General features: G+C 48.5%; 1 protein-coding gene across 1 annotated transcript in view; it reads left to right on the top strand.

The window, feature by feature from the left end:
- The window catches only part of ITIH6 (inter-alpha-trypsin inhibitor heavy chain family member 6), a 246002-nt gene extending 235415 nt beyond the window's left edge, over positions 1-10587 (top strand). Inside the window, 2 exon segments of the mRNA XM_085629844.1 lie at positions 186-566; positions 7878-10587. Of these exon segments, the coding sequence (XP_085485970.1) occupies positions 186-566; positions 7878-8131 (635 nt within the window). The 3' untranslated portion in view covers positions 8132-10587.
- The last annotated feature ends 4833 nt before the right edge of the window (positions 10588-15420 follow it).

The following is a 15420-nucleotide window of genomic DNA, read 5'->3' as shown; positions in this document are numbered from 1 at the left end:
CCATCAGGAGCCAAATGGATTCTGTCATCGCAAACTCACATGACACCTCAGCGTACATAGTGGGCTCGTTTTCTGCATGGAACTCACAGGGTTTAGCCATGCACTAGCGTGTGGGCCTGTTCTCTGTTAGAACCTTGGTGGTAATCTCCAGTGGATCTCAACGGCTCACCTTGTTTCTCCTCCAGGTGTGACAGTCAATGGCCACCTCCTCGGGGCTCCCTTCAAGAGTGGCCACGAGGATCGAATGCGCACGTACTTCAACATCATCACCATCCTCGTCCACCGTCCACGGGTGAATTACATGATCAACATCACCCTGGACCAGGTGACCCTCCAGAGTGAAGGCCGCCTGGTCCTTCCCACCGACCAGCCAGCTGTCCTGAAGAAGCCCAACCTGGCACTCAAGGTGTCGCCGTCCTCCAACGTCACCATCTGGATTGGACGCGGCCTCGAGCTGATGGTTCTCTTCCACCACTACCGGCACCCTACGTACCTGCAGCTGGACCACCTGGGCTTCTACCTGGTGAAGGGGGAGGCCCTCTCCGCCTCTGCACAAGGACTTCTAGGTGAGTCAAAGCGAGCTTGCGTGGGCTTCCTTCGTGGTGAGACCAGCACTGGCGCTTAGCGTTCAGGGTTAGGAGCTCAGACTCCATTAGTGAAAGCAGGTGAGACCCTCCCGGCCGGTGGAGGCCGGTCATCTCCACCCTTCCAGTCCCTTGAGGGCATTAGGAACTATGAGGTAAGAACAGGAACAAAACGATCCGAATGTGAGTAAAACTGGTGCCTGACCCTGGGTGCATCTTTGTCACAACGTCGATGATCAGTGTTCAGACACCCCCAACCCTCCTGGGGTTCAGTGAGGGATTGCTGCTCAAGAGAACACTGTTTCCAGTGGGAAAAAATGTAAAATGTGCGATTCCACAGCGGCCTACCTTTCTGCAGTGCAGCGCTGAATGCAGTGTACACCTTCCAAAGAACTCGAGCCTTGCTTCATAAGGGAGTAAATCTGACTTACAGCTGTAAATGACATATATGTGTGCATGTTTTAGTCACTCGTGTGTAAATTCCACACACCTTGGGACCAGTTCACAGTTATGCTTAAAATGTGGGAATGTCTGTGTTATAGGGCAGGTCCTATGTTCAAGTGTAAGCTGTCTCCACTCCCTACTCATGCAGAAGACCTGCAAAATTGACCCTCTGCCTGAATCCGACCCCGCGGAAGGGAATACTCATGTACCCAAAGGTACCCTAAACTCAAGACTGTGGCAAATCTAGGGCCTCGGGTGCTATATTTTGACGCACGGCAACGCAGCAAGCCTTCCTGCTGCGCTGCCGTGTGTCAGAATAAAAGGGCAGGAGTGCGTTGTATCTACGAGATACGGTGCATTCCGGTCCTTCTCCCCTGCGCCGGTGCACAAACCGCAGCCGTGCACCATCGCAGACACCCTTGCGTCATGTTGCAGGGGTGCCTGCGTTTGGGGGATGATTGTTTTTGTGCAGGAAGGGACACCTTTCTGCACAAAAACAATCAATGACGGCATTTTCTTCTTTCTATGCGAGCTCAGAAAAAACGAGGAGAAATACAAATATATTTCCTCGTTGCACCACTCCTACGCCTTCCCTGATGAGGCGTAGGATTCTGACGCATTCCCCGCTTTACAAAATATTGTAAATCTTGAAATGTGTCAGGTTCCATGGATGTTGCATCGGAACACCCGAAGCAACACCCATGGAACGTCACTTTCACACACTGTAATGAGAGAAAGGGGCCCATAATGAAAAGTCATGCAGGGTGACTTGATGTGGTATTGTAAATATGGGCAAACCCATTGCACTCCGGGGGAACAAAATAAGTGACACACCCGCGGTGCAATGGGCTTGTAAATGAGGCCCCTAAATACTTTTATTTCTCCTAGTTTTTTCCTCTTTCTATGCGTGCTACATCCTGCAGCACTCATAGAAAGAGGAAAATGGCACCAATTATTGTTTTGTGCAGGAACGTGTTCCTTCCTGCACAAAAACAATGTTCTCCCAGCGCAGGCACCCGTGCAACATAACGCAAGGGTGCCTGCGCTGGTGTACAACTGTTGTTTGTGTGCCGGTGCAGGGGAGAAGGACCGGAATGCACCGTATCTTATTATTATTGTTAGGAAGCTCATAAAGCGCAATGGTTCCTCCAAAGGGAGCGCCCCGCACTGGAACATAGCTGGACCCCAATGTATATATAAATATATATATAGGTACGGCGCATTCCTGCCCTTTTATTTCGATGCAAAGCAGCGGCGCAGGAAGGCTCGCTGCGCTGCCATGCGTCACAATATAGCAAATGAGCCCCCTAGGGCCCGATTCACAGAATTAACTTAAGACAAAATCCTAAACTTACTACTTTTGGTATTCACAGAATGCATTTACTACTTTTGGTATTCACAGAATGCACTTACTACTTTTGGTATTCACAGAATGGATTTACGACTACTAACTTTACGTCCGCACTCGGGCCGGAAATTCCGGCCCAGAGGCGGAGCTTCGGGACCGGAGGCGGAGCTTCCGGCTCGGGCGGAGCTTCCGGCTCAGAGGCGGACCTTCCGGCCCAGAGGTGGAGATTTCGGCCATGGCTGAATCTCCACCACCGGCCGGAATCCCCGCCTCCGGGCCGGAAGCTATGCCTCCGGGCCGGAATTTCCGGCCCGAATGCGGACGTAAAGTTAGTAGTCGTAAATCCATTCTGTGAATACCAAAAGTAGTAAGTGCATTCTGTGAATACCAAAAGTAGTAAATGCATTCTGTGAATACCAAAAGTAGTAAGTTTAGGATTTTGTCTTAAGTTAAATCTGTGAATCGGGCCCTGAGTCTTTTTGCGAATCCTCCCTGGTTGTATGTTCTGCAGACATACGTGTCCACAGATCTGGCCTTGAACCCCGGATTTCACGCTGTGCGCCCCTAGCGTACCGGAAGGCCTGTATCTGTTCCCTCCTTGTGCACTTATGGGTTTTACCAAGGGCATGTCAGAGGGGTCAGGGAAAGTCTTTGCACAATGTGGTCACCTTTCTCTTCCAAGAACTTCTAAAATTGTTTGAAAGTGCAACAAAAGGACCTATTTGTCACAGAGGAAAATTCTCTTATGTCCAATACCCAAATTCCAGCAGCTGCATTTAACCATCTTGAACTGGTCAAAGGGCCCTATGACCAGAACTCTCTCTTGTAGGTCCATGACTGGTCTCCAAGGCATTCTTGGCCAACTTCTGAATAAGCATGGCACCGTTCACTCTTCACTTACCGCAGAGTTAAGATGCTGTTGGTTGACGATTGTGTAGAATTTGGAACAATTTTGGGGCCGACAAACCTAGGCAGCATGGTGCCTTTATCTCCAGTCTTATCATCATCCTGCGAGCAGGTACGTAGGTAGTGTCTCATATTCAGAACCAGTATGACCCAATGCCCTGGTCCCACACCAGAGCAGGAGGGGTCACCTGAAGCCTCGATGACCATGTCACCCCTGGCGGGTCAGTTCCACTCACGGTGTCTCCTCAGGTTCATGGCCTGTTGAAGGTTATTCAAGGTGAAGGTGACCAGGGAAGGGAATATTGGAATAACCTGGCATGTTAGGGCGGGTGCCAGGCTCTGTTGGCGTCTGGTGCTTCTTTTGTGCTATTTGTCCTAGCGTGAGATTCCATCCTCAAGGAAAGTAGTCGCCGGTGTCCTGCACCTGATGCACGCCTGTCTGAGCAGTGGCCATAGACTGATTCTGAAGTTGAGATGAGCATCATTCTCTTGTATCCGAGGGCCAGGGGTCTGGGAAGGAGGGGAGGTCTGGGGTCCAATCCTGAGCTTCACCACCTTTGGATTTATAGTTCCCAACCAACCAGACCAGGAGGCATCATCGCTGGCATTCTTTGGGGCTTCCTACACAGGAGGGAAAGGCAGTGCTTAATTTGTGGAAAAATAAGTGCTGGGGCCCTCGTCACGAAGCCACTGTAGCCACAATCAACATGACTACTAACCGTGAAACCATACAAGTGTGACAATTCAGACTATTCCAGGACCCCAAAGCTGTAGCAACGGCTTGGAAGGCAGGTAATAGCCATTTATATAGGTATATTGAATTAATAACTCACTGTTGTTGTGCTTGTCTCTATATTAGGCAAACAGCGCCACCATGTAGCAGACTGTCATAAGCGCCGGCGCTAACAATTGACTCCCGGAAACCACCGGCTCAAATTAAGCACTGGTGAAAGCAAGAAACAGACAAGGAGATAGGAAGTGACCGGCACAGAACAGACATCCAATGCTGGAGAAGTTCTGCGGCCGGTCATGCAGCCATGCCTGCTTCAGCGAACGGATGTTGTATGGACTAGAGACTAAGTAACCAGATGTGGGTAACATTACCCTCTGGTCCCTGACATGCAAATCACTGGGGCTGCTCCAGGAACAGAGATGCTGTAACAGTCTTAACCCTGATACTTTGGATTTGTCGCTGTAGTTGGGTTTTATATACAGTGCTCTAACACCCTGCGAGGGTACCAGGGCACTAAAGTCTAAGAGTTTCTAAAATGCACAGACACCGCAACAACGAAAAGCCACTAGATTAGGGGAAATAACCAGGGGCCAGATGAACTAAGTCAGACCATCTGCGACCGTAAAATGACTTTTTTATGTACCAAACCCAAACTGCGAGTTAATAACACATTACCAGAAATTAATTTGGGTTTGCGACTACACACCGAATCGGTATTTGGAAAGAGCGTGTTTAGGACATTCCTTCCAATTAATGAATCGAAATGGAATGTATTAAAGTTTTTCGACTGAAGTCCGGTTGCAAAATATTAACATTTTACCAACTACTGAAAGTCAGTGATTAACTATTCACAATTGGGAAGGACCCCTTCCCCTTTGTGAAAATTGATAAAAACTATTTTTTAAGACTAGGCAGTGTGTGGTCCTGGTCTTAAAAATTTTTGTTAAACTTTTCTTTTTTAGAGGAAGACAGGTTGCACTTTTAAAATAATGATTTCTTTATTTAAAAGCAATCACAGACACTGTGGTTTGCTGAGCTCTAGCAGGCCACCATCACTGTGATGGCAGAGGATCATAGTAGATCGCAATTTGTGGCCGACCTCGTTAATATTCATGAGGTAGGTCGAATTGCAACCCTCTACCAATCTGTATTTTATGAACCGACCTATTAGTACACATGTTGGTTTGCAAAATACTGCAAAAAATACTTATACATTTTGACTAGTATTTTGAGACCAGTGCTTAGTATATCTGGCCTTCAAAGCGCTTTTGAACTTTAATAAACAGGTTCAGAGCGGAGGGACGGAGACAAGTGCGATCCATCGAGCTGTCGCTGGGATTGAAAAGGCTCCATCGCCCACCGTCTGCCGATGAGTTTTGGAGTCTTCAGAAGATAAAGGTTGGCCGATCTTAAAGCCCGAGAGGGAGAAGACCTTGAGACGAGCTATCAGAAGAGTGAATTGCTTTATGGACCAGGCCAAGTGGTGTAAAAAGAATGTATTTCTACGCTGCGGCCAGTGAAGAGGCCAGAATAGGTGAGATATGACGCCTGCAGTTTCTGCCGCAGGCCAGCCGGGCTGCATAATTCAGGATCAGTTGTAGTTTTTGAATCATGTGCGACGGCAAAGCTAAATAAATTTGCTGCTTGTCTAACACCGTTTGGGGTTCTACTTCACCTTTGACAATAATCTTGGTAAGATATTCATATCATCTGAACCCAGGAGGCTGAACTCAATGGGCAGCAGAGTCAAGAAAAGATGGAGGTGTAATGGAGACCTCCAGTAGAACCAGGCCAGGAGGAACTCTACCCTGAGCAGCTGTAAGTCACCAATTACAGTAAGAACAGTGAGTTCTGCACTAACACCTGCACAGAAGCCAATCTGAGAAGAGTGTGTCAATGTGTTGCTCATCACAACCCTGGAGAGTTGCTGACGGCCGCTCTCTCCAGTAGTTACTCGGAAACAGTAGATGTGACCCAGATCTGTACTTGGACAGGACCTCTGGGTTCAGAGGCGCTTTCTTCAGAAGCGGAGAGACACATCCCTCTTTAGCATGTTTGGACACAGCCTTCACCGAAGGAGGGATTGATAATGGCTTTAACGCAACTCAAGTCTACCACAGGGTCCTTACGAAGGGCGGCTGGGACTGGGTCCCATGGGGAGCCCGAGGGCTTGCTTTGTGCAAATACAATACGAGGTTCTTGTCATTCCAAGGAATGTAGGTAGGTAGAGTAGCATGATTCTAGCAAACAGGAAGAGAAGGAGGACAGGCAGTAGTTAGAAGGAAACAGCTAGAGTCGACACAGTATCCTCAGTTTTATTCAGAAAAAAATCAGCAATCTGACTAGATGTTAGATGAGAGTTTCTAGACTCCTCCTGGGCAAGGGGAGCATCCAGCGGTGAGTCCAAGGGAAGGAGGAGTGTGTCTGACATCAGCCCAGCCACTTCCCTACCAACCTTTGAGAGTTTCTAGACTCCTCCTGGGCAAGGGGAGCATCCAGCGGTGAGTCCAAGGGAAGGAGCAGTGTGTCTGGCATCAGCCCAGCCACTTCCCTACCAACCTTTGAGAGTTTCTAGACTCCTCCTGGGCAAGGGGAGCATCCAGCGGTGAGTCCAAGGGAAGGAGCAGTGTGTCTGGCATCAGCCCAGCCACTTCCCTACCAACCTTTGAGAGTTTCTAGACTCCTCCTGGGCAAGGGGAGCATCCAGCGGTGAGTCCAAGGGAAGGAGCAGTGTGTCTGGCATCAGCCCAGCCACTTCCCTACCAACCTTTGAGAGTTTCTAGACTCCTCCTGGGCAAGGGGAGCATCCAGCGGTGAGTCCAAGGGAAGGAGCAGTGTGTCTGGCATCAGCCCAGCCACTTCCCTACCAACCTTTGAGAGTTTCTAGACTCCTCCTGGGCAAGGGGAGCATCCAGCGGTGAGTCCAAGGGAAGGAGCAGTGTGTCTGGCATCAGCCCAGCCACTTCCCTACCAACCTTTGAGAGTTTCCAGACTCCTCCTGGGCAAGGGGAGCATCCAGTGGTGAGTCCAAGGGAAGGAGCAGTGTGTCTGACATCAGCCCAGCCACTTCCCTACCAACCTTTGAGAGTTTCTAGACTCCTCCTGGGCAAGGGGAGCATCCAGCGGTGAGTCCAAGGGAAGGAGGAGTGTGTCTGGCAGCTGGAAAGAGCAGAGCAAGAATTACCTGGATTGTACGTGGGAACGAATGGAACTACCATCTTGTACAACAGTCTGTGTGTCCTCGCAGGACATCACTCTTGCCACACACGACCTCCGGGTATAACGCTCACACAACACCATCAACTGACACATAGGTACACCCATAGGGCCTACACACAGGTGGGAGTGGAAGAGGCCAGTTATGGGAGATGGAAGAGATTTATCAAGAGGGTCTGCAGCCACTGCTCCTAGGGATACAGGTAAAAAGGTCTCCCTTTATCATGGTTAGGGGCAGAAGAAACCCTTTTCTATGGGTTGGGTTTTACTTCCTGTCTACGCCTCCAGCACCCCTCTGGGTGAGTAACAAACCCTCCCTGGAGCTTCTCTCAATTATCCTAAAGTATGAGCTCACTGCAGAAGGACCTTTTGTTGGTCCAAAAACTGTTTATGTGGCGATGGTTCCTTTCCCCTGCCCCTGTAGGGTGGAGATGTAGGCCAGTAAATATTCTTCATTGCTGGCATTTTCTGTAGTGTCACACTACTAGAATTGTCCTCAGCTCTCTCTAAGATTGCAACCTAGGAGGGCCACAGCTACTGGTAACTAATGCTTTCTGAACTTGGACAATGCTGGTGGTCATGCAGATGAGAGGTGCTTAGAAGATCGAAGAGCCATGCGTGACATCTGTTCTGTTCTTTCTTTCAGGGCAGTTCCAGAGTGCTGATATGCACATCACCAAAGACAGCGTGGAGGACCACCCGAGCGGCCGGACTGCAGTCACAGGAGCCCTGCAGAGGAACAACATGGCGGTGCCCGTGACATTGGTAACCAAAGTGTTGAAGGACTCCAGCTCGCAATCCCATGAGGGCCAGTGCTGGCTGGTGAAGCACGGCGATGTGGAGGCCATCATGGATGGCGCGTACAGCAGCTACCTGGTACCTCACCTGTTGGACATGTGAGCTGGTCCGCAGGCGCTCTACGGCTAGCTGTGGCCTCCCTGTGCCTTGGAAAGGCTGTGTGGCGTAGAACTGGGACCAACACTTCTGTGGAACTCCTCCAAGCAGCAAGGGCTGGCTAGGAAGCATGAAATGTAGACTTACAACTCTCCCTGTTCAGAAGGAGTTGAGTGGCAAAGAAGAGCACGCCCACCCGGCACAACCCACGCGACAGAGAACTAGGGGTGATATATCCAATTCCTAAAAACAACTCCATGGTGAGGGATCCCAGAACACCCTGCTGGTCCCAACAACGCTCCTTGTGTCCTCAAGCCCAGTAATATGTTCTCACAAGATTAAAGTGGTAAATAACCTGCCCCGGAAAGACTCGAATCCTAACCTCTTGCCATCTGGAACTCCATGACTGATTCATATGTCTCCCACCCCAACTCGTGGTTCACATCTCTCCACCCACACCCTTGATCGTTCACATCTCTCCCTCCCACAACCTGACTCATTCACATCTCTGCCACCCACACACTTGCTCATTCCCATCTCTCCTACCCAAATCATTGCTCATATCTCTTCCAACCACAGTCCTATCTTACTCTTTCACAACTGTCCCTCCCAAATTCTGGCTCATTCACATCTCTCTCGTATTCAAATTCTGACTCGTTCACATCTCTCCCACCCCAACTCTGACTCGTTCCCATCTCTCCCACCCCAACTCTGACTCGTTCACATCTCTCCCACCCCAATTCTGACTCGTTCACATCTCTCCCACCCCAACTCTGACTCGTTCACATCTCTCCCACCCCAACTCCATGACTCGGTCATGTCTCGCTCTCTCACCTTCAGCTCCACGACTCATTCACGTCTCCATCCCCATCTTCATGTCTCATTCTCTTCTCTTCATATCTCATGGTCCCTCATGATGTCTCCAATCCAGGTTCCACAACATATTCCTTTTCCCATCCAATACTCTACTCACTTCTGTAAACTCAAGTGAGTGGAGTCGATATAGATCTAACCACAGGCAATTCCCTCTATCGAGACAGTGGAAATGAATTGCAACAAATAGAGAAGGTATTTATGGCCTCAATAAAGGAATTCTACTAGTAAGGGCTGAGCGTAGCGGCTTTCCACTACACTAAGGTAAAGATCATGGTTTTGAATTTAACGTCCTCCAATGAGATGGAAGGGTCACGGATCTGACAGAATTCTGACCAATGAATGCCAAGAATGATGGATTTAATAAACATCCCCATCAATAAAAGGAAAGTACCATGGCCTCATAAAGAACTCTGACCAATTAGCATCAGGATCACAGAATGGTAGATGCTTTCCACCAATGAGATCACAATATTGTACCGCTTTGAAAGACCATGGCACTCCAACAAATTCCCCAAGAAAGACGTCATGCTGAAACTTGGTCTACATCAATAGAGACAAGCGGAACAATCATATGAGTAATTTTGACCAAAGCTATAAAGATTGGATAGCTTTCTCTGGCAAATAATCCCTCGACTGAGTAGGATGGCCTTCAAGCGGTAAATCACCTAGGAGGACACGCTTGGTTCCTCTTGACCACCAGTGGCATTCTCCTCTTCCAAACTGGAACCAGAAGTAGAAAAGAATACCTGTGCCCAGAGGTGCATGGACTTATTGGCAACACAAGGGTTTCCTCACTGGCCTCCTCGAGGCCGTGGGGGCTGGACCAAGATCACTGACATGCCGGCTGCTACCTGACATCAGCCCAGCCACTTCCCTACCAACCTTTGAAAAGCAAAAGGCTGTCCTGAAATCTTCTTAATGAGGTCATTACCCTATCTTCAGACCCCTGGCAGGGCTCACCACCCGATATCAGAAGCTAAGATGTGACACAGACAGACTATTCTGTAAGAATGTGAGAGTTTTAATTAAGCTAATGACATTGTGCTGCGCAGAAAACAAGACACTGTTCTCGATGCTGTTGAGACATTTCTGTGAGCGATTTATGCAAACAAAAAGTATGAAATAGAAACACCAACTTTCTGGGTGTCCACCAATAGGCCACACCCATGGCTGTTTGCGTAGACGCGAAGTGTTCTAAGTAACAATGTCTGTCTTGTTTTTCTTTGTGAGCTAAGAGAGTTTTTATCATTGTTAATTTGTATTTCAAAGTTGTGTATATTTTGTAAGATATAAGGCAGATGTAATCTATACAATAAAGATATAATTAATATAATTGGTGATGTTTGTGGGTGGTGGGGCTTTATAGCTGCCCCATGTCAGGCGTGAGTAGGTTTCCTGTTCTAGTTTGTTTGGCTGTCTGGGGCAGTTACAGTGGCAAAAGTCAAACTACAAGTAGCAGGATGGTAACAAAACAAGCATTTGTAAAGTCTTTGCAGGGGGGCTGCAGTTTTTTGTATTTATTTATTTATGCAAATATGTACAATCAGTATTGAAAGTTTTAAAGTTAAAAAGTGAAAATGTCATGGTCTAAAGATGGCATGGAGTTGTTACAAAAAAGTTAAAGTTGACCTATAACAAAAATAAATTTTAAAAAGCGAGTGCAGTAATAAAAGCACGGATTGATTCACCAGGCTAGGCAATGAAGAGGACTACTTTTCAGGTGGATGTGCACAACCAAACTGCGGTCCTTCACAGTGAAAAGAGCCAATGGCTGAAGTGGGCTGACCCTTTGCCTGTGCGGTTTGGTGTGGTGGGCAGAAGAAAGCTGACATTGCGGCTGCTGGTTTGCTCAGTGCGTGGCCAGATTCCGTTGCCACTGAAGGGAATATACGACATTACATTGCGGTGTTTACACCGCGATACCTTTACAACGCAGGCATTACAACACAAGTCGTTACAACGACCTGCGCTGGAGGGCGCTGGACTTAGGAATAGTATGATTTACTATTCCAACTCCAGTCTACGTACAGTAGGGAAGGTGTTGGAATAGTAAATCATACTATTCCTTAGGTTAGAGCGCCATCCAGAGCAAGTCATTGTAATGACTTGCGTTGTAATGACCGCTTTGTAAAGGTATTGCGGTGTAAACACTGCGATGTAAATGATGTTTCCCCACTGAAGGTAGCCAGTGTCCTGCAGTGAGGCAGAGGTGCTGGACCAGCCTTGTGACAAGCACTGCCTGTTGTCTCTGGACCCCAGAGGCTGGGTGCTGCCGCGAGCTCACTGAAATGCCAAGAACCTCCCTGTTTGAGATTTAACCTGGGCGGGGGGGGGATGATATCCATGAAGAGAAGTCAAGGTTCATCCTTAGAGGGTGAGGCACGAGTAGAAACTCATCTACATTTAACACATTAACCAGTCACAAACCTGTAAATGTTCAGTTTGTGCTATTACATTATAAAAAGGGTAGAGTGCTGTTTGTCACGTTCTTCCCAGCTCTGGAGCACGCAAATGACCACACCACACATGGAGCCCTGTAACACATGTGTATGTTCTACGGCATGCAACTGTTAACTGAACGCACTGCTTCATAAACTTTATTGACCAAACCCAGACACTCCCAGACACACCCAGACACTCCCAGACACACCCAGACACACCCAGACACCTCCCAACTCTTTACGTAACTTTGTAAGGAGTCGAACAAGGACCACAAGGGTCCTACTGCACATGATCACACAACACTACAGTGTCCACTGGAAGGCTGAATAGTTCAGTGACAGCAGTAGCTGGTAGTAAAGATGTTCTGCCCATGACTGGAACCACCGGCTTCTCCTCCCAGCGCGTCCAGCCATCCTTAAACAGGGAGAGAGGGAGCACTTTGTGTGTTGTGTATGTGGCCCTGGCAGGGCAGGCCTGCATGAGCAGTCCAGAAAGGTGCTTGTCAGTTCGACTTACCTGGTGCAGGCGTCAGTGGCCTGGGGTCTGAGTGGCACCCATAGCCCGTGTTGTGCGGGTTAGGGTACTGCTCACGCTCCAGATGTCAGGCAAAGGTATCACTGGCCTGGGCAGACATCATCTGGGCCCTGTAGTCAGTGCCAGAAGAGGCTGCAGTGGGCGCCTGCAGATTTAAACCTGGGAGGTGCCCGAGAGACCAGTCAGGTCACCAACATGGCAGGACCACTGGCTCCGGTTGCCAGGCAGATGCATCACTGGCCTGGGCAGATATCTTGACCTTGGTCTATCTCAAGAGTCCACTACAGCTGGCACCGCCTACAGCTCCTACAGCTGCTGCCGAATGCCAGGGCCAGCATTTCCTACTAACCATCACAGACAAACAAATGTGAAATTTTAGACTTTTCCAGGTTTCCTCAAACTGTAGGATGGCCTGGAAGTGCTGACCGTGTTATTATCAATTATATTGAATGCTTAATGGCGCTACTGCTGGTCAAAAACAGAAAGACAACGCCACCATGTTGTGGACTCTCATAAATATGTGCTCGTGTTTAGAAATAAGTACGGGTGCTGAGCACCGGCAAAGACTGACTCAAATTAAACACTGCTCGCACAAGGGAATGGTGGACGAGGCTGAGAGACGTAGTCTCCAGCTTGGTGTTACGAGTCAGCTGGGGTGGACAGCAGCAGCACCCCGATCTCAAAGACGCTTGCGTCACAGACAAGGGGTCCTCGTGGGAAGGCTGGAAGCAACTGAGCCTTGTACGCTTTGAGATGTTACAGGCAGATCTGCCGCACGTGGGGAGCCAACCTCCTTCTCAGGTCACAGCAAAGAACCTTCTCAGAGTCTGTACCTCACTCTTACCCCCGCCCCTGGCCCAGACCCAGACAGTCCTTTCCCCACCACTGGGGCAGAGCGCGTTACTGAAAGCAAAGGGTGAACCAAGGCCTCTTCATATCCAAGGATGTGTTTTAATCTTATTTTTTTGTTTTATCAAAAGCCAACATCTAGAGGCATACTAGCAGCATTTCACATTGTCAAAGGACAGACTTTAACTTATTACATTACATCGTCACATCTGTTACCCTGTGTCCTCTATGAAAGTCCCAGGGTACATCTGTCATACGATAAGAATGTTAATTATAAATGAAATGGAGGCCACTGTGGAAAGGAGCCACTGTGGAAAGGAAGATGGCGGATTGACTCCGCTGATGAGAGTCTGCATCCGTAGCAGCCGCCGCATCGCCATGGACTGGGAAGCACGGAAGGGCTAGGAGAACGAAGGAAAAGTACCAAAGAGCCCTCCACACATACAAACTGCTGTTCCTTTTTCTTGGATAAAAAAAGAAGGAAACGCAGGACGCACTGTACCGGCTCCGACTTACCCGATGCTGGTGCTGATCGCAGGAACGCCACCGCAGGTCTGGAGTCTCACCCGGCGGGGTCTGATCGACTTATGGCGCTCCTCTTCTGGTTGGTTCTCCCTTGATCATACACCTGGCTGCTCTACTTCCAGAGTTGGACGCCCTTTCTTGAAGATATTGCAGTCAGGTAAAGCTAATGAGGTGATCAATCCTGGTGGTTCTGTAAATATGTCGCCGGAAAGGGAGATGGCGGACGCCCTCATAGAGGCAGTTTTTAATGCACCAGGGGAGATACTAGCGACGTTACCGGCTCCCATACTGGCAGTGAGCCCTGAAAATACCCTGAGCTTGGACTCTTCACAATTTAATCCTCTAAGCGCTGTAGAAGAGGGCAAGATCCTTGGCTCCCCTTGGGAAGGGCCGGTTGTTGAAGGGGTGATAAATTCACCACGGCTGAATGTGGTTGTTGGGGGCGAGGAGTTATGGTTTGAATAAACAATCTCAGATTGCGATGGCTGCACAGGCAGCACACTTTCAGCCACTGGTTACTATTCAAGGGGGTTTGTGGCAGCTCAGATAAGGAAGATTCACCTAATCAGCAGATCGACTTTAGAATCTGCAAGGGTGCAGCGGCGCCGGCACAGGGGTGGCAGGACCTGGGGGTGCAGATACTTCCACATCCCAGCAGAAGCAGGCTATAACCCCCTCAATTAGCACTAATGGCATTTCAACGAACACCTAGCCGGTCGGCAGCACACATCACATTGGGGGCACATTAGCCCTTAATAGGATCCATGGGAATTAGATACGTGACCCACAACGCCTTGATCTAGGATAAACAACATTGAAGGACCACAGTACATAACATATATTGAATGTTTAACAACATCAAACGGATATGCGTTGTACAGTGCACAAGCAACGCTGTTTAAAAAACATTGCCCTGACGAAGTTCTTTGTAAAAGAACGAAACGCGTTGGCTGCTTAAGAATTATGAAACTCTAAAGAAGAATAAAGAGGAAGTTTTTGGAAATACACATATCACTGGATGGACATTTGTGTTTGGACTTATAAGAGTGGTGCGACTTGCAGTGGGTTTGAGATATCACGGAGCTACAGCAACGAGTCGCGGATACAAAAGTTTACTCCACCAGGTCCGATAAAATCTCTGGAGCACATGAGAACCAGCTTATATTTCTGCAAGGGAAAATTGAGGACTTAGAGAACCGGCAACGCCGCAACAATCTCAGGCTTTTTGGGGTACCAGAAGGCGAAGAGGGAACAGATTCTCGAGCATTTGTAGTACAGCTACTTCAAAAAGCCTTCCTTGACTTGGCTGACTAGGATTGGGACTGGCAAGTGCAGCGCGCGCATAGATTACCAGCAGTCCTCATTAACCATTAACCTGCACGCCACTACCCCCGGACAATTCTCTTTTATTTCGGGAACTTTCTACTGAGGCAGGCAGTGTCCATTAAGGCTCGCCCTACTGCTCCCATTGGTCTGTGTTCTTAGTCCATCTTTTTCACATCAGATTTTTGTAAGAACACTATGGACAGGCAATGGAAACTACTCCAACTCATAGATCCATTAAAATCTGAAGGGGCACATACCTTTTTGCAGGAACCAGACCGCTTAAAAGTTATTAGAGACGGGCAAATAGAACAGGTATACTCGGAGCATGACGCTCAGCAGATTTTGGCCAAATGGCGACAAGGAGCCAAATAATCTTTTCAATGGGATAAGCTATTAAGTGCTGGCTTCGGGGGTAATAATCCGGCATGTATGAGATAGGATTGCTCGTAATGGTCTGTAATACTAGTAAAGCTTAGTTATACTTATACCTTTTCTCTATTTATATTGACTCCTACACTGATCCCCCTAAGTCCTTTTCTTTTTTTTTTCTTGGCACAGATACGTTATAGATATGTTATAGGCATGGCTGGTGGGTGGTTCTCAGGGTGTGTTGGCTCTCGAAGGCTGTCCGGTCAGCACCAACAGTGAGGGGGGTGAATTTTTTCCACAGACACAGGGTGGGATGTGGGTGGGGGTGGGTTTATGTGGAAAAAAAGCAAAGGGGATTTGAAAGAGGAAGGGAA

This window comes from Triturus cristatus, chromosome 10 (assembly GCF_964204655.1).
Source record: "Triturus cristatus chromosome 10, aTriCri1.1, whole genome shotgun sequence".
NCBI classification, from domain to species: Eukaryota; Metazoa; Chordata; class Amphibia; order Caudata; family Salamandridae; genus Triturus; species Triturus cristatus.
This window is presented reverse-complemented; position numbering and strand designations above follow the sequence as displayed.